At 45.2% G+C, this 26658-nt stretch overlaps 1 protein-coding gene across 1 annotated transcript in view; it reads right to left on the bottom strand.

The window, feature by feature from the left end:
- DNAH14 (dynein axonemal heavy chain 14) overlaps positions 1–26658 on the bottom strand; it is a gene marked incomplete at its 5' end in the record, with an annotated part of 447359 nt that overhangs the window by 197903 nt on the left and 222798 nt on the right. The window contains 5 exons of the mRNA XM_074988409.1: positions 5935–6051; positions 9659–9888; positions 10716–10836; positions 13805–14057; positions 14776–14993. Coding sequence (XP_074844510.1) covers positions 5935–6051; positions 9659–9888; positions 10716–10836; positions 13805–14057; positions 14776–14993 — 939 coding nt within the window. The remainder of the gene's footprint in view (positions 1–5934; positions 6052–9658; positions 9889–10715; positions 10837–13804; positions 14058–14775; positions 14994–26658) is intronic.

Here is a 26658-nt window from a genome sequence, read left to right on the forward strand (position 1 = left end):
TGTTGGCTGGGTCCATATTGGCCTTGTTCATAGTGAGGGTGATTCTGGAAGACATGGGAGGTTGTAAAGTCCATAGCTGCACGTACTCTAGCCTGCTATGTCGAAGTAGCAGACGCAACATTGAAGTAACACATGGCACGTCTACATGTACCACACACTACTTCAAAGTTGAAATCAACAGTAGGTGCAGAGACATCAAAATTGCTATCCCAATCAGAAAATGGGAATAATGCATTATTTCAACAGCCAGTGTTGAAAAAGGACATGTGCAGATGCTCCTCATCCTGCTCCTTCCAAATAGCAGGATCCACCATGATGGCAATCAACTGGGATGTGGAGATGTGCTGTCCAGCCCCGGCGGGGCTCTATAGTCTGTGCATCCAATGGCTCTTGAGGCTGTACAGACCAAGAAACCCCGTGGCAGGAAGCTGAGAGCATGCAGGCAGCAGCCCCACCATGTGCTGTCCTTGCACACCTCAGCATGATCCCCGGCACGGCTGAGAGCATCATGGCCAGCACCCATGTAGGTCAGGAGACCCAGGGCTCCCCCTCCGAGCATGCCCAGGGCTCGCAGGCGTTCAGCCAGGGATGAAAAAGTGGGGCCCCTCCTGGACCGATACCAACCTCCATGACCTGCTGGGACTCTAGGGCAAGGAGGAGGTGCTGCGCGTAATGGGGAGCAAGCAGTGGAAAGCGGCTGCATTCATCTGGCTGGCTGAGGGACTGTCTGCCCAGTGTCACCCTGCTCACACTCCTGACCACATCAGGAGTAAGGTAAAGGAGTTGTAGCAGGGTCATGCCTGGGTCCAGGACTTGGACAGCTGGTTGCAGGGTGGCCCCGCCGTTTGCCTCTATTACTGGGAGCTCAGGGCCATCCTGGGCCCCTGGGATCTCTCCTCTGTGCTGTCTGTCCTTGACATCATGGCCGAGGAGCCCCAGCAGGTTGCGGAGCAGGAGCTGGGACAGGAGGCCAGCCCTGCACCCCCAGGGCCAGAGCTGGAGCCAGGCAGTGAGGTAGCAGAGTGGTCCAGTGAAGAGGGAGAGCTGGTGATGGACCTCCCATCCTGCCCCTCCAGTGGGGCATCTGCCAGACGGGCGTTCCCCGATCTCGGCAGTGGACCCTCAGGTACATACCCCACAGGGCACACACCCCAAAACATGGGGCGGGGGCACCATACATGACCAGGGGGCCCTCATACCCCTGGCAGACCCTGGCCTGCCTGGACCCAGCTGGACCACAGCCCTGGGATGATGGCATGGCTGCCAGTGCTCATCAGCACCTGCACCCACAGACAGTGCCCCGCCCCACTCTGCCACTGGTGGGAGCTTGGTGGGGAGTGGACCAAACAATGGGGCCACCCATGGGGCCACCACATCCATGGACGGAGATGGGGACCTGGCACCCATGGGGTAGGGGTCGGTACTCACGGCTGTCTCCTCTCTTCCCCCGCAACCCCCGTGTCCAAAGCCACACTATCTGAGGGCCAGGAGAGTCTTGCCATGTCAGTTGTCCCAGACAACCCCCTGGAGGAGGGAACAGTGACCACCAGGAGGCACCACTGGTGCCAGCATGGGCCCACCCTTGCTGCAGCCAGAGGTGACCAGCTAGAGACACACTTGTGGCCGCCTCCATCTGGTGCCAGGTCAAACTTGTGGAACGACGCCTCTGCTTTGAGGAGGGGGAGGCCGCCTAGTGCCAGGAGGCCTGGGGTGCATTCATGTGCACATTCGATGACCTGGCAGCCTCCTGCCAGGAGCTGGTGGCCCAGCTGCGCCCTCCTGCTGACTCCACTTGACAGTGCCCCAGGCGAGGAGCCCGCTGGGCCTGCCTGCCAGCCTGAGGCTGAGCCCCAGCCTTACCTGTCCGTGCTCCCCACCCCAATCCAGCCTCGCCAGGGACCCTGGACAAGGCGGGCCATGGGAACTGGAGCCAGAGGGGGTCACGCCCCTCCACTCCCACCCCAGAGTAACAGGCCAATGGCTGGGCCATCCAAGTGCCTCCCCTCCCATAAATAGTTGACCCCCCACATGTAGATAGTTTTCTGCACTGTTGCTTGTAACAAATATGTTTTATTCTAAGGTGCACATGTTCGCAATATATATAGCTCCATTCTCCCACACCTGTGTGCCACGTGCTCATTGAGGGGGGTAGAGTGCGGGGGGGAGTAGCGTGCAGAGGGGTGAGGGAGTGTGTGTGGGAGGCCCTCCGGGGCAGCGCTGCTCACTGGGTTCCCTGCTCGAAGTATTGCCACAGGGACTCCTGGACACAGACCCCTGCCTGGTTGGCCTGGCATCTGGGGCAGCAGCTGGCTAGGGGTAGCCCATGACAGCTTCAACTGCCCACCCCTACACATAGGCCTTCCCTTTAATCTCCACAATGTTGTGGAGCATGCAACAGGTACCCATGACCTGAGGGATGCTGATGACGCCCACGTCCAGGTGGGAGAGGAGGCAGTACCACTGCCTCTTCAAGTAGCCAAAGGTGTGCTCAACCACCTGGCAGGGATGGTTGAGTTGTCCATCAAATCACTCCTGGCTGGCAGTGAGGTGGTCCGTGTACAGCTGCATGAGCCAGGGCTGGAGTGGGTATGCCACAACAGCCACCAGGCACAGGGACATGGTGGTATCCCTGTCCCTGCCTCCAGCTGGTGGCACAGGCCTGAGCTGCGAAAGACCCGCGCATCATGGGTGTACCCAGGCCATCCCATGTATATGTCCTGGAACTGGCCCTTGCTGTCCACCATGACCTGCAGGATCACTGAATGGTAGCCCTTCCGGTTTATGCACTGTCCCCTGCTGTGCATCCGGGCATGGATGGAGATGTGGGTCCCATCAGGGGCCCTGAAGCAAATTGGGAACCCCAGTGTGGCAAAGCCCATGATGGCTGCGTCCAGGTCCCCCGTGCGGATGACCCTCTGCAGGAACTGGGCATTCAGGGTGCGGACTACCTGTGGAGAGGGGACATAGGCACCCGTGAGGGTGTGCGGGGTGTGCCCGGCCCTCCCTGGCTCCCCTCCCCGGGCCCCCCATTCCCTGATGGGTGCGTGCCTGGGCCTCCTTACCTCCATGATGATGACCCCAACTGTGGTCTTGCCCACACCGAATTGGTGTCACACGGAGGAGTAGCTGTCTGGAGTGGCCAGCTTCCAGAGAGTTATTGTAACCCTCTTCTCCACAGGGAAAGCATGCTGCATCCAGGTATCCTGGTGTCTCAGCGTGTGGGTCAGCCACTGGCAGATCTCCAGGAAGGTCTGCTGCCTCAATCAGAAATTCCAGAGTCGCTAGTCATTGTCCCACTCCCCCATAAGGAGTCGCTCCCACCACTCAGAGCTGGTGGGGTGGCTCCACAGCCAGCAGGACACAGATGGCCTAATAGTCTGGGGTGTCCCCTTCTGCCCCTAGTGGGGACTCCCCTGCCAGGAACTGCTGGGTGGCCATCCGTGCTGCAGCTAGCAGGGTGCCCACTCTGCCGGTGGTGGCCAGCAGGACATCAAGCTGCTGCTGCTCCATACTTGTTCCTGAGGGCACTGTGTCTGCGGGGTTTGTGGTAACTCTGCAGGCCTCATGCTATGCAGGCCAAGTGTGTTTGGGAGGGGCCCTTTAAGGGAGTGGCTTGCTGAAGCTCCAGAAGGGCTTGTCTGCCCTGCGATCCTGTCTGCAGCCTTTCCTTATTTTGAAAGGGGCTGCTTGCACGTGTGGATGCTCTCTTTCTGCATCCGGGGTGGCCCCTTTCGACATGCCGCATCGCTATTTTGACATCACATGTCAATGGTGCCAGCCCCGGCACATGTGTAGATGCCACGCATAGAAGTAGTGTATTTCAAAGTCTCTACTTTGAAAGACACTATTCTGGTGTAGATGTAGCCCATAAGAGGTGATACTGTTTTTCTTGTATCTCCTGTAAATTTTTCTTCTGTCCCAATGACCCCTTTTAAAAAGATCTTGGAAAGTTCTGAAGTCATACGTTGAGGGCAAGGTGGTGGAGATAATTGCAGCATGTGGTGAAGAGGAAGAATTATGTGTGGGGAACCTGTTTTCACCTTCTGATAAAGAATCCTCCATCTGCATTTGGATGGGGAAGTTCAGGTTTGTTGTAGATGATGTAGGTTGGAGAGAGTGGTGTGGTTCTCTTGATGTTGTGGAATGAGCAATATGGTGACTCTTTCTGTGACAGTGTGACTCCCATGATTGTCATTCTCCAGGGTAAGGAGGTGGCAGGTATGCATGTGTATACCACTGTGTAGATGGTAGTGGATGGGTATAATTAATAGAGGCAGTATGTCAAGACTGAGTTCTGTATGTCAAGCTTGAGTATTGAGAGAAGTGGCTGTGTGGCTCAGTGCTGGTTGTGCTTGGGAAATTTGGCAAGACAGGTGATTTGTGTGAGTGCACCAATTGAACAGAAGGAGCAGAGAGATGATGGTGCCAGTGGAGATCTGCATCAAGGATGACAATGGAGACATTTTTTTGATCAGGGTCGGGGGGGAAGGTGTCTTAAAATTCAGAAGTATGAGGTAACCAAGGGAAATTAACAGATTTTTTGTTGTTTTTCTTTCAAAACAGGGCAAGAGGAGCTCCATCTGCTGCCAAGGATGGTGGAGAAAAAACTGAGGGGCCTAAGAGACACCAACAGCACAAGCGGGTGACACGTTATGTGCATGGCACAGGAAGACACTTCTTAAAGTCGCTGGTTGCCAGCATGAGGATGCACCATCATCCAGAGTGGAGCACCCACTGGGAGACACTACTTGAAGAGGAACCAACACATTCTTTCCATTTCTGCTTTTCAATATAATTCAGTTAATGCTGCTCTCTTCTTGCTACTGAATTAATTTATATTGGGCTCTAGCAATCTGCAGGGGTCCATTGCTGCTACTCCTAAGAAGTTCTCAGTTGTGACTCCTCTGAGGGAAGAAGCCGAGCTGCTAAATAGCTGACGGTTATTTTGGGGTTAACAAGGAGAAAGAGATGAGCATGGACTGCACTTCACAAAATAGATGGGAGAAAAAGCAGCAGTTGAGCTCAAAGCCTACTATGCTACCTTTCTCTCTTCCTCTGGGAAATATAGTTGGCCCTGCTGTTTAAGGACACATGTAAGCGAGAAGTGAATTTGCCTCTTTTTTTTTTAACCCTCTTCTTGACTAACCAATTGGTGTCTTGCTATGAATTAGCCTTTGACAGAAATCCCTTGCTATGGATGTCAGTGTGTCTGATCCAAAACAATATCAGTACTGGTAATTACATCACAGTGTTGGGGAAGCAAGTCTACAAGTTCCATACAAATGGAAGTAGAAGCAAAATCAGATACTCTGATCTGAGACACCACAGTGATGAGCTCAGCATACACAGATCAGCGAGGAAGACCATTACTTACTATATTTTTCTCAGTTGCCAAGCACATCTATAGACACCATAAAAATAAATAAAATATTTTTACCTGTAGAACTATGAAATCCATGACAGGAAATACATATATGCTTTTTCAAGAAACTGAGAGACAGCTCCAATGTTGTCAGAGAGAGGAGATAATCCAAAATAATAGGCATTTCTATAATGGTCTGGAGATATTCCAGGATGTTGATGCTGTATGGACAATCTCTTCCATTTTCCTATACAGCATTTTCTCATGAAGTCTTTTCCGCTATTCTTAAGGATGGATTTTATAGTCTCCAATTATGAGGGTTATCCTCCCACCTATGTCGGTGATGTTTCCAAACAAATTTGAGATATGCTTGATGAATGCACAGGGAGCAGTTTACACCATCATTGGAAATGTTGTATTCTGAGGATAAACTGAGGACTCCAATCTACTGAAGTGCAAATCTTTCATTTTTGTAAGCCTAATATTTAAATATTATATATATGTATATATTTTTTTTCTCAGAAATAATAAAGCTGACATATAGTACTAAGGAGTTTTATAAAGAATCTTACCTTGCTGAATTAGAAACTGAGTGGTAGGAACTAAGTCTGTCCATGGCACAAAGTCACCTGTTTGTAAGTCCACAAAATACTCAAAGATAACCCTGTCTCCAGGTGGGAACTGGATGCCTTTAAAGTTGGAAACAGATACTGAACCAGAGGAACAAATCCTCAGCTGGTGCACATTAGAATTTGATGTCAAACAGAGAAATTAGAGATTTCCTATTTTTCAGTTGCCTCTAAGTGTTGTGATGTAAAGCTAAACAACTGAACAGATATTTTCTTAGTAGTAAATATACCTTATTTCTCAAATAAATGAAATATGCATACATATATTTCTAGTTTTTAAAAAATACTTCAAATATCTTTCCTTTTTTCTGTGCATTCCAAGATCAAAAAATACACTTTAATTATCTCTAAGGGTATGCCACATGGGGACAAAAACCATGTCAGCAAGTCTCAGAGCCTTATCAACTGTCTTTGGCTCACACCAGGGGACTAAACCAGCAATGTAAACATGCTGGCTCAGGCTGGAGCCTGCGCTCTGAAACCTGGCAAGGGAAAACAAAAAGCAGTCAAGTAGCACTTTAAAGACTAGCAAAATAATTTATTTGGTGAGCTTTTGTGGGACAGACCCACTTCTTCAGACCATAGCCAGACCAGAACAGACTCAATATTTAAGGCACAGAGAACCAAAAACACTAATCGAGGAGGACAAATCAGAAAAAAATGATCAAGGTGAGCAAATCAGAGTGGAGGGTTGAGCGGGGGGAAGGTCAAGAATTAGATTAAGCCAAGTATTCAGACGAGCCCCTATAGTGACTCAGAAAATTCCCATTCCGGTTCAAACCACATGTTAATGTGCCGAATTTGAATATAAAAGACAGCTCAGCTGCTTCCCTTTGAATAGCGATGCGAAAAATTTTTTTCAGTAACGCACATACTCATAGGTCATTAACAGAATGGCCCATTCCATTAACATGTTGACTAACTGGTTTGTGGATCTGGAGTGTTTTGATGTCTGTTTTGTGCCCATTAACCCTTTGTCTAAGGGAGCTGGAAGTCTCTCCAACATACAAAGCATCTGGGCATTGTTGGCACATGGTTTGAACTGGGATGGGAATTTTCTGAGTCACTATAGGGGCTTGTCTGCATACTTGGCTTAATCTAATTCTTGCCCTTCCTCTCCCACCCCTCCACTCTCTGATTTGCTCACCTTGATCATTTTTTTCTGATTTGTCTTCCTTGATTACTGTTTTTGGTTCTCTGTGCCTTAAATATTGAGTCTCTTCTGGTATGGTTATGGTCTGAAGAAGTGGGTCTGTCCCACGAAAGCTCACCTAACAAATTATTTTGCTAGTCTTTAAAGTGCTACTTGACTGGTTTTTGTTTTGATAGTATATAGACTAGGACGGCTCCCTCTCTGTTACTGGCAAGGGAAGTGGGTCTCAGAGCTTGGGCTTGTCCTGAATAGGAACATCTACACTGCTATTTTTAGTCCTATAGTGCAAGCCCTGCAAACCAAAGTGATAGTACTCAGACTCTGATGGAATGTGTGACAGTCTCTACCATGCTTTATGAAACTTGGTTTATGACTACATATATGTATAACTCAGAGATACTTTGAACAAAATTCATTATGTCACCTATGAATTTTAATGTTACAATCTGTTTGCATGTATATATTCTATTTTGGTGCATGTATCATTTTTCTATGTGAAGTTAGAAATATGAAATTTAAGTCTGTTTATAGTTTTAAATGTGCTAATGGGGGCCAATACTCCTTCCTCCAGAATTCTAATGACTGAGTGAGCAATTTAATGATTTGTAAATATTTGTCCTGTAAGTCTAGAAGGTGGTTGGTACTAAAAAGACTATGACTATACCATCTGGTAATGAAAGTCATTTTGATCCAATGTTTTTCCATGGAAGGTGGGGTATAGAACAGAGGGTTACTGCTGTATGGAAAAGTATATTTAACAATTGAAAACTACCAGTTTTTGTCTTTCACCTGTCTTGGAATCTGCCTGACATACCCAAAGGGGAAAAAAAAAAGAAATATTGCTGATCCAAATCAGAGAAAAAGAACAGCTCTGGTTTGGAAAATTTACCTAACATGAAAACAGCTGTTTAGGGTAAGAATCTACATGTATTACATTTCCTTGTGAAGTCAGAAGTAGCTATGCATTTTCTTTGCAATTCAATTTAATATCTTACTTTGATCTGTATGCTTCACTTACAATCACTTAAATTCTACTCTTTATGTTTAATAAAACTCTTTTGTTTATGATCAAACCCAGTGTAAGTAATTATCATCTGGGGGGAGGCACCACTCTGCATATCTCCTTTTCATTGAAAAAGAGGGCTTACCTGACGAGCCCTCCCCATGGAACATATTGCACAAAATGAATTAATTTGGGGTTTTGATCCCTTTAGGGGTAGGTTTCCTGGGTGTTGTGCCCTACAACTGCATCTTCCCAGATCTGAAGTGGATCAGTGTCTGCACATTGCTTTGCAGGGGGTCAGTAACCCCAATTCTGTGCCTTGTTTGTGGGAGATCACAGGATCTGGCCCAGTAGGACTGGGTTATGGGGAACACTAGAGAGCAAGAAGGCAGATGTAAGTGACATGATGAACATACCAGGAAACAATCCCAACATGTCTTCTGTGATAGCACCCCATCACAGAATGTTTATACTGCAATTAAAACCCCCTAACTAGCTCATGATGTAAGATTTATGCTAAAAGGGATCAGAATAAGGGACTATTTAGTTGTGGTATACACTTCGAGGTTCAGGCTACAGCCTATGTGATAGGCCTCCGTGAGGAGGGAGGATCCTAGAGCTTGGGCTATAGCCTGAGCCCAAATATCTAAATTGCCATTAAACAGCTCCTTAGCCCAAATCCAAGCCCAAGCCCAAGCCATCTAGTACAAAGCCAGCCATGGGGGGCTCTAATTGCAGGGAAGATGTGCCTTGCCAAAAGTACTTCTTTGCAGTGTAGACATACTGTAAATGAATGAAACTTCTAATTTTATACTGATTAGCAGCTCTGGAATTACATGTATTTTCTGCTGCTTTACAAACAGATTTTTTTTTTCAAATCAGTCGAAGTGGAAATCATGGCTATTCTACTCTGACAACTTCATCTCTCTTAATCATAGTATTATTGACTGTAACTTTGAATATGATGATTAAAAATTCTTTTGGGGAGAAAATCTGGGACTACTATGTAGTTAGGATGGGGGGACTTCAAGGCTTGCAATGATCCTCAGTGTAATTACCCTCCCTTTGGGAAGGCAAGGGTGACAGCCAACTTCACCATAGGCCCGTCAATGGTCTTGGTGTGAGAACCCTCATTAGTTCCAGTCCTCCCTCTCAGGGAGTGTCTCTGTGGTAGTGTGGGAAGTTAGGGTAAAGTCCTGGTCCAGTACCCTCCTGATTACTCTGCCTCAGCCCTCTTCTGGTTACCCAGGGAACAGAAAACTATTCCTCCAATTGTCAATTTATTTGTCTTTCACCAGACTATTGCAGTCCAGTGGCCTGGGTCTGCCACAAGTACTACACAGTGTAAGAAGTGTATAAAACCTTAAATAATATATAGCTTTAAGTCCAAACATGAACATTTTTATTTATAAGATTTGATTTTACAAACTAAAAGTCTTCAAACTAATTATAATAGAAACACTATAAAATTAATGAATGCTATATAGTATATTACATATATCAAAACTTACCATTAGGGGGTTCTCCTTCAAATATATCACGAACAAAGTTACTGAAACCACGTGTTACAGATACAAGAGACTCATCTGTGGTATTAATGCCAATCAGTGATTCTTCCTCATAATCTGTCTCTCGTCTTAAAACTCCTCCAACTGCCCAAGTAAATGCAAAGACATAGAGCTTCTCTAACAATGATGGCAGTTTGTCAGGATACTTTTCCAAAAACCATTTATGATTTTTCCTGAATGAATGAATGGAAAGTAAATAAGTTCAGTAATATTGTAACAGACAATTCAAGTGTTTCATTGCCAGTAATTAATTTACAAGCTATAAGTTGTTAACATGCACAAAGCAAGTTTATAGTCATAAGGACTAGAAGAGACACATTTTCTAAAAACATGCATGATTATTAATAATCAAGTGGTGTGCAATATATTATACAGCTTTAGAATATCAGGTGGTAAATAATTCTGAACTACTGCTGCCAGGGTTTTCAAAAAGCCTCCATAAGGCATGCTATGTTAAGAAACCATCTATAAAGATACTCGACTATTACTAATGCACTGTGAGGTACTATTTCAGTGTGAGGATGTGGTCTGATATAACTGTAAGACACAGTAGTATGGTTGGTGATCATGAATATATTGAAGAACAAAGAACATGATGGGATGATGTGAACTACATAATTATTCTGGAGGAATGCACCAGAGATCAACCTTATTGGGGCTCACGCACAAAGTTCAGATAGTTCTCTAAATTCTCAAACTAAAGAAATCTATCAACAATTATCTAGTTAATTTAATTCATCATCTCAGTTTGCACACGCTGATATCACTATCATATGCAAACTATGAGGTTGTGGTTTGGAAAAGATTTGACGTGAAGACACTAAAGTTAGAGCCAACATGAAACCTTGTGGTCGCCTATTCTTTAAGATGCAAGGAAGGCTAATATTATTTGTCAGCTCCTAATTATCCAATTTGAAACAATACATTGATTTTCAAGGGGTTTCTCTTTTCCTGAAAGAATAATAGTTCATTGTTAACAAATCTAAAGCCAGTAGCTAACCTTTTCTTTTCTAGTGATCCATTTACAATCAGTGCTTTGGCTTCATCCGTCTTTTGCGAGCTGAGGTGCAGGGACTGGTGTACTTTTGAAGTACATGCAACAGAGTCCTGACTTTCAACTCCTAAAAAAAAAAGTCAGAAGACAGCATTTGACATATGTATGAAAAAAATTCAAAGATTAAACAAATTACAGTAACACTAATCTAAATTTGCTAAACAATCAACATTGAAACTTCTCATTTGCATTACACACTTTATGGACTGTCAAAAGGCAACTACTTTGAAAATGTTGGATTAACACTGGAACTATGTTTTACCAAAGACTTTTTATTACTTGATCCCAATTTACTCCAGTGAAAGGTCCTTTTTGCTCCTCCCAATGCAAGAACAGAATTGTACTACCTACCTGATGTATACATAAAACACAAACAACATTCTATACATATGAATTCGTTCATATTTGTGTTCTTTCTCTATACCTATCAGTCTGAATGCTCTACTAGGTTACTAGTAACTCCTATAGAATATGCTACCCCTTGTGAAAAGGGCTGATAAGATGGAAAATCAGAAGAGATGGATCATGGTAGATAAGAACTTCACCTGTGGAACTGATTGTTCTCTGTAGGAAAGTGTTGTTAAGACATTGGGTGATGGCTGAGCTTTTAAGTCAGAATCCAGAATGTCAAGCATGAATTATTCTGAATATTGCCAATGTATTGTGCAGTCAGGCCATTGGGAAATGAGAGGTGGTAGATGAACTTTATCCATTATAATGTTAATGGCATTACTTAACTAGAATAGCATTAAATACTACCAGATATTTCTTTACCATACAATTGGATGCAAAATTGTAATTATTTTTTCTCGTATTGATAGGAGTTCCTTTGGATTTACAAGGACTGAAGACAAATAACTTGAATCACAGCAGACGTGTTTTTTTTGAGTAAGACGCGCTTAAGAGCGTGAACCAAAAATGTCCTTCAGTTCACCAGAATTGCAATGGTAGTACAGGGAGGACACTGAGAATTCTCTACATGTATCAACGTATGGCTCTGCGACAGCTCCACATAGATTTGACATGGGAGGCGAGAGACAATTCATTATCACTTGGTGCATTTTAAATGAGAATAGACCTATTTAAAGTTATGCTTTAAAAATTGCGCTTTATTTCAGTATCTGGGAGAAATTCTATATCCCTGTATGAGCAGCGGCTCAGGATGTATGGTCATAGAGTCCATTCTGGACCTGGACCTGAAAGGCTATGAGTCAACATAGTCATTCCTTTCTTTCAGAGGCTATGGGGAGAACAGGGTTGCCTGCACTGCCCTTAACATGCACAAAATACTTGCAGTTCTCATTAAGATAATAGTGATAATCAAATCTTATGCTTCAGGGCTTCATTCAATCATCTGCAGGAATTCTCCCCGCAACCTTATAATGCACAATTGGCCAGATATATTCTGTCCCTTTCTTCCATGTCATCAGAGATTGGCCAAAGCAGAAGACAGGCTCTGGATCATTAGGGGCTTGTCTACACTACCACTTTCCTTCGAAGGAAGGATGGTAATTAGGGTACTATAAGTTTACTAATGAAGTGCTGCCGTGCATAGGCAGCACTTCATTAAGCAAATTCCCCCCCATGGCAACTCTGAAGTTTTAAACGTTGAAGTACCAGCATGCATCTAGCCGCGGTGCACCTGCCGGTACTTACTCTGAGGAGTAAGGGGACTTAGAAGTTGCCCCAGCACTTCAAAGTACCGGAGGGTGCGCCGCGGCTAGATGTGTACCGGTACTTTGAAGTTTAAAGCTTTGGAGATGCTGCGGGGGTGGGGGTGGGGATTTGCTTAATGAAGTGCTGCCTATGCACAGCAACACTTCATTAGTAAACTCCCAACACCTTAATTACCATCCTTCCTTCGAAGGACGGTGGTAGTGTAGACACAGCCTAAGAGTAGGGTTCTGAAACAGTACAGTTAATTCTCTTTCTAAATATTTTTCTGGTGTGTCCTCATCAAATGTTTAAGAGAATACTGATCACCAGGTTTGGGACTGTGAAGGAATTTCCTCCCCAGTCCAACTGTAAAGGGCCTTGTGTTTCTTCTACCTTCCTCTACAGCACATGGCACGATTTGTCTGCAGAGATTATCTAGGCATATTTCATCTAATCATTTCCGTGCCATCACAGGCACCTTGGACATTGAGGACACCTGTTTTTTTGTGTTCTTGGACTGTGATACACAACAGTTTATTTAGACCAAAGCATTTCAGTCCTTCAGAAACTGAAGGGTTTGGATTTAATAGAGGGGTGTCTCCGTGATATATGGTGGTCTGTGGAAGATAGACTGAAAATCTGATGGTCTCTTCTGACCTTAAATTCTATTATTATGGTCTGCATTTCCTAGGGACTGCAATACCCAACATACTATAGGAATCATAGGCAACTGAAAGACAAACCGAAGATCTCACTGTACTCTAGAGATAATTGGTGTTTTGACCAAGAGAATACTTCTACTTGGCTGAACAGCATCTCCTGGTAAAATTTTTCCTGCTTTTGTTGAGCATGGATTGAACCACCCTTGAACTTTAGTGCTCTAAATCTCATAACCATCCAAACACCAGTTGTTGTGCTCCTGTATTGGGGTGTCTGCTAGTGCTGTTGTATTGCATGTTGTGAGGACATGTGGCCAAATATGGAAAGGCAAGTCTTGACTCTAGTCCAGTGTCTGAGGATGACCTCTTTTATTATATCAAGAGCCATTCTCATGACACATTAGAGGACCAAAAAGCTTAAACCTATGGGATTTTTCTTCATGACTCAGTGTGGAGACATAAGATGCAAAAGCAATATAAATGGTATGGTTAAATAAAGTTGTTATTTTTCCATCAATTTAAGACAGTAACACAAACAATGAAAAGTATTTTTTCAACTCTATATAGGGATCTGGCTGAGCCATTCTAGTTTTGCCTATTCTTGCCAACACAAATGTGAATACAAAGTAATCACGAGTAATTATCTGCTGAACATCACAAAATCAAACTACTATGGGAAGAGAAATAATTTTAAATTAATTTTAAAATGAATTTACTCACTTTGAAAGAAACCTCCAGTTTTGCTCATCATATCAATAAGAGCACCAAGGATTCTGCAGAGATTCATTACAATTGCCATCTGCTGCATGGGAAATAGCTGCATTTTCTTATGCTTATCTAAAAAACGTAGTCCTTTTTTCATACTTTTTTCAAACAAACTTTCCAGACATTTCAAACCACATGATGTAATTATTCTGGAAACTTTTGATAGCCATGTCTTCACATAAGGTTCACATCCCAGATTAGTTGAGTCCTGTTGATTAAATCAAATGGGTTGTATGAGATCTTGAGGAAGATCTATACAAACTATAAAGTGGAGGCTTATTTTTGCCACTAGTTTCAACATAAAATATGGGACATAAACAGGGAATCCAACACCTAACTACTACTACTAATTGCATAGCTACTTACTCCCTCAAAGTGGTCAGAAGGTACAGGGACCAAGCAGAGACCTAGCTCCAATCACACTACTACTGTCTATTGTGCTAAACTGACACTGATGGTGCCCAGTGCAGAGACATACTGCTCATACACAGCAGCAACACAATTGCTCTCTCACTGGAAAACAAAAAGCAAATCGGGAGCAATTTGCAATTCAGAGCTTTATTTCTGAATCACAGTGATTCCTGGTGCAACTTCTAGTTGGGTACAATCTATGTACCACCCTTTTCTCATGGCTGCACCTAAAGTCACAGTCTAATTCTGATTGCAAAGTTCATGACCATAAATTGTAGCCACAAATATTGAGTCTATTACTGATGATAATACACTACAAATATATAGCCTTCAGTGCATGTATACTGTTCCCTCTAAAATCCCTGGCAGGATGATACAAATCTGGTGGTCTACCAATGTACTAAATACATTTGCTCAGTTTGTTATTATATTGACATTTCTGCAGAAGAAGTCAAACAAATCATATAAAATATTCTTATAAGAAAAAATTTCGTAAATTTTTCTTACAAACTTACCACAAAAACCATTGCACATCGACTGACAGTAGCAGGACTGGCCTGAGAAAGACTGTCTGTTTCAAATATCATTCTAATTCCTGATGGCAAATAGATTCTTTCACTGTTCGCAAGACACAGAGTTCTGGAATCATCTAGTGCAGTATTTAAGTTTTCTATCCAAACTGTGTCTACAGGTCCATCCAAGATTATCCACTGCCAATCAGTAACAGTTTTACCTACAAATAAACCATTTTATAGTCTCATGTCACACATGTAAAAACCTCTTGTTTCAGATTTTCTATTTCATAAGAAAAAATTAGAGGTCATAAATTCTTGTTTTACTACATGGTGTATCATAGAAACATAGAATAGGACTGGAAAGGACCTTGAGAGGTCATCAAGTCCAGCCCCCTGCTCTCACAGCAGGACCAAGTACTGTCTAGACCATCCCTGGTAGACATTTATCTAACCTGTTCTTAAATATCTCCAGAGATGGAGCTTCCACAACCTCCCTAGAAATGCAACAGTTAACAGAATGGAAGGTAACTACCCAGTAGCTATCTGAGCGTCTGAGAAATATCTCAGCTTTGCCTCATACCACCTAAGTCAGTAAAAGAAGATTGTTGGATACCAAACTTGCAAACTTTTAACATGTTTAATTAATGACTGTTTCCTTCCAATAGTAGTATTGTGTTTTGTTAGTTATACAGTAAACATTGCTCTATAATGGATTTAGTATGTCTCTCCTCCAAAGCGCTCACATTTCAAAGTTTAAGCAGGTTCAATATGGTGAAGGACAATACAGAATAAACATAGACTACTAGACAGTGTCCGACCTTGTTACACGCATAAAGCTCAGGAAGAAGGCACAAAGACCCTACTGCACCCCTTTGAAATTCCCCAGGGTACAATCTGCACTGAAGGACAACTGTGTCCCCTCAGTTCTCCAAACTGAGGTACCTTTTATACTACTTCACTGGTCTGCCCACAATCAGCTTTCAACATATAAATCACTTCCAGCTATACAGTCTGAGGGCTAGAGCCAGCCAGTCTAGAATTACATTTCACAGCAATACCAGAAAAATCCAAGTCCCAGATTGCAGAGGGTCTTATATTGCCCAGCACCCTTCTAGACAGTGGTTTATGTAAAGTCCATAATTTAATAATAGAAAATGATATGCACAACGTTGAATCAAATGGAGCTCCCCAAACACTTCCATCCAAACACGCACATTGTTTAGATAAAACAATAAAACAAACTGATTAACTACAGTTAGATTTTAAGTAATTACAAGTAATGAGACATAAAATTCAGAAATGGTTACAAAAAAGGAAAATATAACACAAAACTGAATTCAAAGTGAACACTTCTCTCACCAGATAGCAATCTTATTGGCTGGAATAATTTCAGCCAGGAACCCTCCCCCAGTTCAGTGGTAATTTTATTGTCCTTTAAGGAATTGTTGATTCTGTGAGAAAAGATGAGAGGAGAGATGATCTGAGGCCTCTATTCCTCATTTTTTATTCTCTTCCTCTTCTTTGAGCATCATCTCTATCTGAGGATCAGGAGACAAAGTCTGGAGAGATGGGAATTGTCATCTGTAAATTTCTCACTCAAATCCTTTGTCCTGCCAAAGAATGGCTACATAACCAGATCAGAGTCTGTCTGATTTTCCTGACACCTGATTGAGGCATCAGCTTGCCTTTTGTCTCTAAAAAAGTGATTTCTGCCTGCTTTTCTTTTGAAACATGCCTCAGCCATGTCATACAGTACATTTTTATAACGTTACATGTAATGTTGTCCTATATATTTTACCAGGACAATAATGATCAATACGTAATGCATTTCCCCAGGATGAAGTGTAATAAGAACAAATGCAAAGTGCTCCACTTGGGAAGGAACAATCAGTTTCACACATACAGAATGGGGAGAGACTGTCTAGGAACGACTACAGCAGAAAGGGATCTAGGGGTTATAGTGGACCACAAGCTAAATATGAGTCAACAGTGTGATGCTGTTGCAAAAAAAGCAAACATGAATGTGGGATGCATTAACAGGTGCGTTGTGAACAAGACACGAGAAGTCATTCTTCCACTCTACTCTGCGCTGGTTAGGCCTCAGCTGGAGTACTGTGTCCAGTTCTGGGCACTGCAGTTCAAGAAAGATGTGGAGAAATTAGAGAGGGTCCAGAAAAGAGCAACAAGAATCATTAAAGGGCTAGAGAACGTGACCTATGACGAAAGGCTGAAAGAATTGGGCTTGTTTAGTTTGGAAAAGAGAAGATTGAGGGGAGACATGATAGCGGTTTTCATGTATCTAAAAGGGTGTCATGAGGAGGAGGGAAAGCATGGAACAAGAGGCAATGGACTTAAACTGCAGCAAGGGAGGTTTAGGTTGGACATTAGGAAAAAGTTCCTAACTGTCAGGGTGGTCAAACAGTGGAATAAATTGCCAAGAGAGGTTGTGGAATCTCCATCGCTGGAGATATTTAAGTATAGGTTAGATAGATGTCTATCAGGGATGGTTTAGACAGTACTTGGTCCACCATTGGGGCAGGACTCGATGGCCTCTCGAGGTCCCTTCCAGTCCTAGTATTCTATGATTCTATAATACCTCACAGGCATACTTTTTACAAACTTCATTATGGTTTTGTAAAAAGGGTGAACATAGGGATACAGACTACAACAATCACTAATCAGGACAAGAAACCACTAGCATGAGGCTAGGACCTAGAGCAACATGAGCCTTCTCAAAGAGAAGTAATCATTTTAGAAAGCTTAGTTGTATGCATGTGTAATTAGAAGGTTTTACCAGTAGAATAGCTCAGCAAATAACTTGAAGGCTGATACTGCCCTAAGGAGTGGCATAAATACCAAATGCCCAAACTATACCAATAGTTCTGAAAACTGTCATGAATATTTATGCCATATTAGATTATTTCAAAGACATATTTAAAATATTTACAGCATTGCTTGTCAGTCAGCTCTTTAGAAAATCCAAGAATTAAGATGGCTTGTTGAGAGAACTTTGATAGAATGGGAAATATTTAAATATTTATGTGAAAGAAAAGTTATACAGACAGGGCTTTAACGGTGGAGGAACTGAGAAAACCATTTTTTTCTTTTTAATCATTACTTACTTAATAATTATTTTGTGTACATATGTGGGCCCTGAGGATTTCGTTTTCCATCCTCTCTCACTATATTCTTTCTTCCCCGAGAGAAAAAATTGAGAAACTACTTACCTGAGCATTTTCTGTTAACTCATTAATGATGGATGGGGCAAAAAGATGTTAAGACATCCCAGCTATAGAATTTGGAAGCAGCCCAGTGGAGGCTCCTAGACTAAACTCTACCTTACAGCTCAGAACACTAAAAGAGCTCTCCTAAAGCTGTGTGTTTTTGATCCAGTGATTGATTTTTAATAACAACTTGATATAATGCATTATCCAGCTTTCAGACAATTGTATGTCTAAGTGTGCCTCTGGAGTAAAAGTTCAATTTGTATTCTGTTCACTTACCAGACTACCAATACGAGTTGAATGAAAAGAGAAGCTGCTAATATGAAGAAAATTATCGAGTTAGAAATTTCTCATTCTGTTGTACCACTTCTCTTCTCATTCATTACTACTGGGAAATAGAAAACAGTGATTCAGAGAAGTGGTAGTCTTAGGGGATAAACACAGTTTTAATTAGGAGGATGCTTTTTGCAGAGGAATGGCAATACAAACCTTACTTCTCTGCCTAAAAAGATATATATTTCACCTGTGGATAACTAATACACATAAGGTATTCCACAGTAAAAATCATAGGCTGTGTTTACTCTACATTTCTCTTTCAAAAGAGGAATGCAAATGAGGGAAATTAAAAATGTAAATGAAGCATTGATTTACAAATCTCACCCTTCATTTGCATAATCTCTTCCGATTGCATTTTTGGAAGAGATTTTATTAGGAAAAAAAAGCAGTGTAGATAGGGTATCTTTCAAAAAAAAAAAAAAACATTTTCAAAAGAACCCTTCTTCCTGAAACAAAATAGGAAGGATTCCTTCAAAAACTATTTTTTTTCAAAAGAATCCCATCAACACTGCTTTTTAAATTTTTTTTGAAAAATCTCTTCCAAAAACACGATCGGAAGAAGTTATGCAAATAAGCATGAGATTTGTAAATCATTACTTCATTTGCATTTTCAATTTCCCTCATTTGCATTTCTCTTTTTAAAAGAGGAATGTAGTGTAGATGCAGCCAGAGTGAACGGAAGCCACTTTAGTTTTATCTCAGGGGAAATGGTGATGAACTTGCCTATTTTACATTGCATTAACATTAAAGTGCTTTCTCTTCTCCACATTCCATTTGAGGATAGCTCATTCAAGTGAAGTTACCCTGAGGTAAAAAAATTCCCTGAGGCTCATAAATGTCTTTTCCATATGCTCCTGGATGCCTGTGAAGAGCTTCTCAGATAAGAACTGCTGCAGGATTTTAACATCTTGCTTGTGACTAATGATACGGTGCTTTTGATAGAATGAGATGAACGGATTACAACTCGTATTTGTGCTCCACATGCTTACTTTATCTTTAGAATGCCAGAAATATCCACACATATGTCCTTCCTTTCTAAAGAAATGCTATGACTTAGAACAAATTGATGCAAGAAATATTTCTCAGGAATTGAGAAAAGGGTAATTTTTCTCGAACAAAAAGATTTCTGGAATTATCTGAATCATTGTTCCTTTATGGACACACTTGTGCAATCCTTGTATAGGTAGGGGAGCTAATTTTAAAACCTGTCTTTCAGCAGTGATGACATCTAGAAAAAAAATAGAGGCTTGTATAATCAGATGTTTGGAGACTTAGATGTTACAACTACTGTGCACCAGTAATGCTACCCATATTTCTGTGGTGTTGTTTTTTGGAACATTAGTCAACCATTTGGAAGAAACATTAAGGTAGGTGGGGCTCTCCAGAACTTTGAGATTATAAAATATGTTTTACAACATCTAGAGGTCAGGGCCCTATTTTGGTAGGCGTAGTATGAAAAAAGAGGCAGAAAAGCTTTCTGCTTCCTTTCTCATCAGAGAGTGTAAATTTTATGAGAATATGAATGACTTTTCCTGGATGAGTTCAGAATGAATGCCAAAATGTGTCAGAGGCTAATGGAGAATCCGTACTGAACTACCTTTCTATTCTGATGACCAGTTTGTTAACTGAGGTATTCCAGGTCCAGATGAAGGAATGTCTACTTCAAGAAGCCTGGTTTATTTTGAATGTGCAAAGGGGTTCACTGCATATCTAGCAAGTCCAAAATGCTTTCTGGGCCTGTAAAATACTTCAATTCCCCATCCCCTTTTCCACTATTTAGCATTCTCTGTGGCTACGTCTACACTAAGAAAAACCGTCGAAATAGCCATGCTAATGGCCATTTTGGAGAAAACTAATGAGGCACTGAAATGCATATTCAGCGCCTCATTAGTATGCTGCCAGCCACATCACTTCAAAATTGCCACTTTTCACTGCTGCGTGGCTCGCCCAGATGGGGGTCCTTTTTGAAAGGACCCCGCCAACTTCGAAATCCCTTATTCCTATCAGTAGATATCTGATAAGGGGATTTCGAAGTTGGCGGGGTCCTTTTGAAAAGGACCCCTGTCTGGATGAGCCACATGGGAGCAAAAAGATGGAATTTTGAAGTGAATATGCATTCCACCATCTGATTAGTATTCTTCAAAATGGCCATTAGCCTGGCTATTTCGAAGATTTCTCTTGGTGTAGACACAGCCTGTGTGAGCTGCCTTGAAAGACAGCAGATTCTCTTTTGCCTAGGACAACACTACATTACTGTAGCAATACTTCAAGCTCAGTTTCCCCTTGGTTTTACAAGGTATACAAACACTCATACCTCAGTCAGAAGACAACCTCTAAAGGGAAGCCAGAGAAGACTTTCTTGTTAGCTTCACAGTTGCTCACTAAGGCTACATCTACATCGATGTCTACACTACAGCACTCTTTTGAAAGGGCGCCATTCAAAAGAGAGTAGCCGAAAGATGCCTTTTCGAAAGGGAGCGTCCACACAGAGGCCAGGGCCGGTGCCATTGATCTGTGCCATTGAAAAAGCCATCCGCCCTTTTGAAAGGGGCCAGCAAGCTCTTCGAAAGAGAACGTCTACTCGTGCCCATGCCTTCTTTCGAAAGAAGGGGCCACAAAATGCCATAGCTGGGGCATCATGGCAGACGAGCCCTTCTAGGGTCACAGCCAGCTTCCCCTTTAAAGGGCGCCTCCCCAACACCCCCATCCTGAACAGCACAAGGCCTGCAGAGCTGTTACCAGCCCTGCAGACACAGTGCCCGCAGGACAGAGCATGAACCAGCAGCAGCTGGAGACCTTGCTTGCCACCGCCAGTGGACTGATCACCTTGTTGGCCACAGCAATGGTGGCTTCCCAGCAGTTCCTGCTGGGCGATGCCCCCCCAGGAACAGCTGAGTATGCCCCAGACCCTTGGCTCCTTCAGCGCCACACCCCCTACCCCCGGGAGCACTGCCTAGCCATCGGGGAGTGGGATGATGACTGGTGGCTCTGCAACGTCTGGATGTAGCAGCAGACCCTTCTGGAGCTCTGCCAGTGGCTGTGCCCTGCGCTGAGGCATGAGGACACCTGGATGTGGTGTGCCCTCCCAGTGGAGAAGAGGGTCATGATCGCTGTCTGGAAGCTGGCCACTCCAGACAGCTACCACTTCATGGGACATCAATTTGGTGTGGACAAGGCCATGATCAGGGTTGTTGTGATGGAGGTGAGGAGGGCCAGGCCACACACCCACCAGGAGGCCAGGGAGCCCAGGACTGGGGGCCCAAGATGGGGCCTGGCACACCCCTTACGCCCTCACAGGTGCGCATGTCTCCCCCGGTGCAGGTGGTGCACACCCTCAATGCGATGGTCCTCCAGAGGGTAGTCCGCATTGCGGACTTGGATGCGGCCATTGATGGCTTCACTGTACCTGGGTTTCCAAATTACTTCGGGGCCCTCAACGGGACTCATATACACATCCGGGCCCCGGAGCACAGTGGAGGACAATATATAAACAGGAAAGGCTACCACTCCGTGGTCCTGCAGGCCAGGGTGGACAGCTGGGTTTGGTTCCAGGACATCTATGTGGGCTGGCCTGGCTGTGCCCACGACGCACATGTGTTCCACAATTCAAGCCTGTGCCACTGGCTGGAGGCAGGGGCCTACATCCCCCAGAGGGAGATCCCACTGGGGGACACCATAGTGCCCCCCTGTCTGGTGGCCAACACAGCATAACCGCTCCAGCCCTGGCTCATGCGGTCCTCTACAGGCCACCCCACCCTCAGCCAGGAGTGGTTCAACACCCAGCTCGACCACACCCGCAATGTGGTTGAGTGCACCTTTGGACGTCTCAAGGGCTGATGGCTCTGCCTCCTAGCACACCTGGAGGTGGGCATCCTCAATGTCCCCCAGGTTGTGAGCACCTGCTGCACGCTCCATAATATTGTGGACAGCAAGGGGGGGGGGGGCTTTGTACAGGGGTGGGTGGCCGAGACTGGCATGGGCCACCCCCAGCCGCCAGGCCCACCAGGATGGGATCTGCATCCGGGAGGCCCTGTGCCAATACTTCGCTCCGGCCACCCCTAGCAGGTTCACCACGCATTAGCCTCCACCCCGTGCACCCTCCATCACCACCTCCCGCATGCAGCGCTACGCCCACCCACCACCCCTGATCTCCCATATACCACCCCTCCCCAATGGGCACACTGCACACTGGGATATGGTTGAAATAAACTGTTATTGTTCAACACAATGAATAAATTCTCTCAAACTATGCCAAATGTTACCATACACCTATGTACAGATGGGAGGAGGCGAACTATATACAGGTGGGAGGGAGACATGGGTGGCCTGAATAGGGGCCCTTACTGAGGGGCAGGGGTGGAGGGCCTGAATCCATGCCAGCCCTGGGACCCACACTGCCCCCAGTCTGGGGTCCCCGATGGGGCAGGATGGGTGAGGGGAAGACAGGGAGGCAGGGCTGGGGGTCCACCCCAGATGGGCAATTGGCCACAGCAGGTGCCTCTCCAGGGGGCTGGTGGGTGGGGCCCCAGAAGGAGGGGTTGAAGGAAGGACAGAAGGAGGAGCTGCAGGGGAGATGGCGGGAGGGGGCATCTGGGCCAGGAGCTCCCGGAAGGTGCCCACCACATCCCGCAGGGTGCCCACCAGTTCGGTCCAGGCTGCCTGGCACCAGGTGGCCTCACCCTCCTTGAGATGGAGGTGCTGCTCCGCCACCTCCACTTGCCAGCGGATGGAGGTGGTGGTCCTCTGCTGCCTGCCTGTGACCCCTATGGGAGTAGGGTCACCTTGGTTCAGCTGGTGGCAGTGCATGGTGCTTGTCCCTCACCTCCAAGGGGCTGTCAGGCAATATGGAGGGTGCAAGGCTCTCCCAGCCGTCTCACGGCACAGCTGTGGAGATAGGAGAGAACAGAGGGACAGGTTGTGAGTACTGACCCCTGCACTGTGGCCCATGCCCACTGTCTCCCAGTGGGTGGGGGGTCCCCATCTGCTGTCTGACAGCGGGGTGGCCCTGGACACCCATGGTGGCAGTGGGAGTCCCTGTCCCTGTCCCCCTGGGGCAGCTCCCTTGTGCTGTCTGGCCCTGGCCATCCCCTCCCTTGGGAGAGGGCCATGGTGTTGTCCATGGGAGTGGGTGCTGAGGGTCACTAGCAGCTGTGCCGCCATCCCAAGGCCAGCCAGTGTCCACTGAGGGTATGGGGGGACCTCCGGTGGGCATGCGGCCTCCACCCTGTGGTTGAGGGTGTGTCCTGTTAGGTACATACCTGATGGTCCACTGCCGAGGTTGGGGATGCCCAGCTGTTCGAGGCATGGCTGGAGGTGCAGGAGGGGAGATTGATCATGAAGTTTCCCCTCATTGCTGGAACACTCTGCCACTGCTGCAGGCTCTGTCTCTGGCCCTGCTGGGGTTGGGCTGGCCGACAGTACCGGCGCATTGGGCTCCTCTGGCTGGGGCTCCTCCACAGAGGTGTCGAGTATGGAGGGCGGAGAGGCAGTGGCCCATGGGCCCAGGAGGTTTTGAAGCTCCCAGTAAAATGGACATGAAGTGGGGGCGCGCCCGACCGGCTGATTTAGTCCTGAGCCTGGGTGTACCCCTGCCGCAACTCCTTGACCTTGCTGCGTACCTGGTCTGGAGTGCGGGCAGGATGGCCATGGGTTGTCAGGCCCTCGGCCAGTTGGGCAAAAGCAGCCACATTCCACCGCTTCACGCCCATCTCATGCAGGACCTCCTCCTGCCATAGGCCCAATAAGTCCTGGAGCTCATGGTCCATCCAAGAAGGGACTCTCTTTTCCCCGACCTGGCTGGACTCCTGGGAGCCCTGGGAGCACTTGGAGGATGGGGGGCTGGGGCTGCTAATGTCCCTGGCTGGTGGCCATGCTGCTCCAGTAGCTGCTGAGGGTCTCACTGAGGTGTGCAGGGGCACCACATGCAATGGCTACTGCCTGCACACACAGCTTCCTGCAAAGGGGTTTCTGGGCGTGTGCAGCTTTAAGAGCTTCTGCACGCACAGACTACAGAGCCCCACAGGCACTGGATGGCAAGTCTCTGCCTAACAGCTGATCACCGCCATGGTGGACCCTGTTCTTTCGAAAGAGCAGGTCCTGGAATGTCTACATATGCCTTCTTTCAAAATAAGCTTTTGAAAGGGACGGCTGTTCTTATTTCATGTTTGGAAGAGCTATTTCGGATGGTGGGGTGTGTTCCTTCAATCCTGTTTTTGAAACAGTGTGTGGCGTGTGTAGACATACCACACACTCTTTCGAAAGAGGATTCGGGCTTTTGGAAATAATTTAATATTCAAAATGTTTGCCGAGCTTAACAACTTTGAATTACAAACATTTAGTTACTAAACGAAGTATCATCATCAGTGCCTAGTGAGAGATCCTCTAAAACCAGTCTTTATATCGTCCTTTTACATAGTCCTAATCAACTATTAGTTTTTAATTGGTTACTCATGTCTTCCAATTTGAACCGATTGCCAAAAATCACATTCACATTAGTTCTTCCTCTTCTATCATATCTCTAGCTCATAGGTTCAAACACAAGGTCCAAATCAATATGCTGGTTAATTGCATCGTTTCCAGAAAACCACACTTCCAAAAATTCTCTTCCCTGCCTAGATCCAACTTGTCCTACCACCTTCATATTATTGAAGTCAAATTTATGGCTGGTGTTATCTTCGTGCAACGAAATCAACGATAAGGGGTCATGCCATTTTACAGCCATTTGATGTTTATATATACACATGTACTTAATTTCCTTCCAGTTTGTCCAACACGATGTTTGGAACAATTTGAGCTCTGGATCTTATATATCACATTAGTTTTACAAGTATGCTCAACCGAGTCTTGAGGTTTAGATAAGATGTTCCTCATTGTATTTGTCGGTCTGTGATTACATTCCTTTTCAATTGGCAAATAGAATTAATTGACCACTAAAGTCTCTGGCTACGTCTACACGTGAAGCCAACATCGAAATAGCTTATTTCGATGTAGCAACATCAAAATAGGCTATTTCGATGAATAACGTCTACACATCCTCCAGGGCTGGCAACGTCGACGTTCAACTTCGATGTTGTGCGGCACCACATCAAAATAGGCGCTGCGAGGGTACGTCTACACGCCAAAGTAGCACACATCGAAATAAGGGTGCCAGGCACAGCTGCAGACAGGGTCACAGGGCGGACTCAACAGCAAGCCGCTCCCTTAAAGGGCCCCTCCCAGACACAGTTGCACTAAACAACACAAGACACACAGAGCCGACAACTGGTTGCAGACCCTGTGCCTGCAGCATGGATCCCCAGCTGCCGCAGCAGCAGCCAGAAGCCCTGGGCTAAGGGCTGCTGCCCACGGTGACCATAGAGCCCCGCAGGGGCTGGAGAGAGAGCGTCTCTCAACCCCCCAGCTGATGGCCGCCATGGAGGACCCGGCAATTTCGACGTTGCGGGACACGGATCGTCTACACGGTCCCTACTTCGACGTTGAACGTCGAAGTAGGGCGCTATTCCGATCCCCTCATGAGGTTAGCGACTTCGACGTCTCGCCGCCTAACGTCGAAGTTAACTTCAAAATAGCGCCCGACGCGTGTAGCCACGACGGGCGCTATTTCGAAGTTAGTGCCACTACTTCGAAGTAGCGTGCACGTGTAGACACAGCTTCTAATAGATAAAAGTGAAATTACAAAACAAGACCAGTTCAGAATGTGAGCAAATGATTCAAGCATAGCATGACTGTAGTACGAAATTGCTACATGAAGTTAAAAGAATAGGACTCCTTTTTTTGCTTGTGTCACACTAGGGTTTTATTGGTCTGGAGGAAAATTTGTCTCAGTTTCCTTGAAAGCTTCTGCTCAAGACTTTTCCCCACTGCTAGGGTAATAGTCCTTCCTTGAATATATGATGTTGGTAGTGACCAATTGATTACTAAGCTGGTTTTGATAGTGAGGGATCAGGTCTCTCTCTGATGGCATAGATGGGTGAGGGGAATGGGCCTCTTCCTGTGCTTCTTCCTGTGGTGCAAAGACTTGGACGTGAACCTTTGACAATAGAATACTCCAAGGTCCCAACAAGACCTTATGGCATAGGTGGACACATCAATCTGTGTTCATGCTATATGGCTGTCATTTAAGTTCTACCCTCCTTCAGTATTCCAGTGTAGGAAGGGGAGCGATGTGTTCTACAATAAATGGGGGAATCTTGTTCCGATATCTGAAAATTGAGGAGTCCTCTTCAACATACTTCAAGGAGTGGGATAACCGTTCACCTTGTAAAGTAGATGAGTGTGAGTATAGTCTCAGTGTGGGGTACAAGGATGTGTGGCATGCTCGTGT

Source organism: Carettochelys insculpta, chromosome 3 (assembly GCF_033958435.1).
Source record: "Carettochelys insculpta isolate YL-2023 chromosome 3, ASM3395843v1, whole genome shotgun sequence".
NCBI classification, from domain to species: Eukaryota; Metazoa; Chordata; order Testudines; family Carettochelyidae; genus Carettochelys; species Carettochelys insculpta.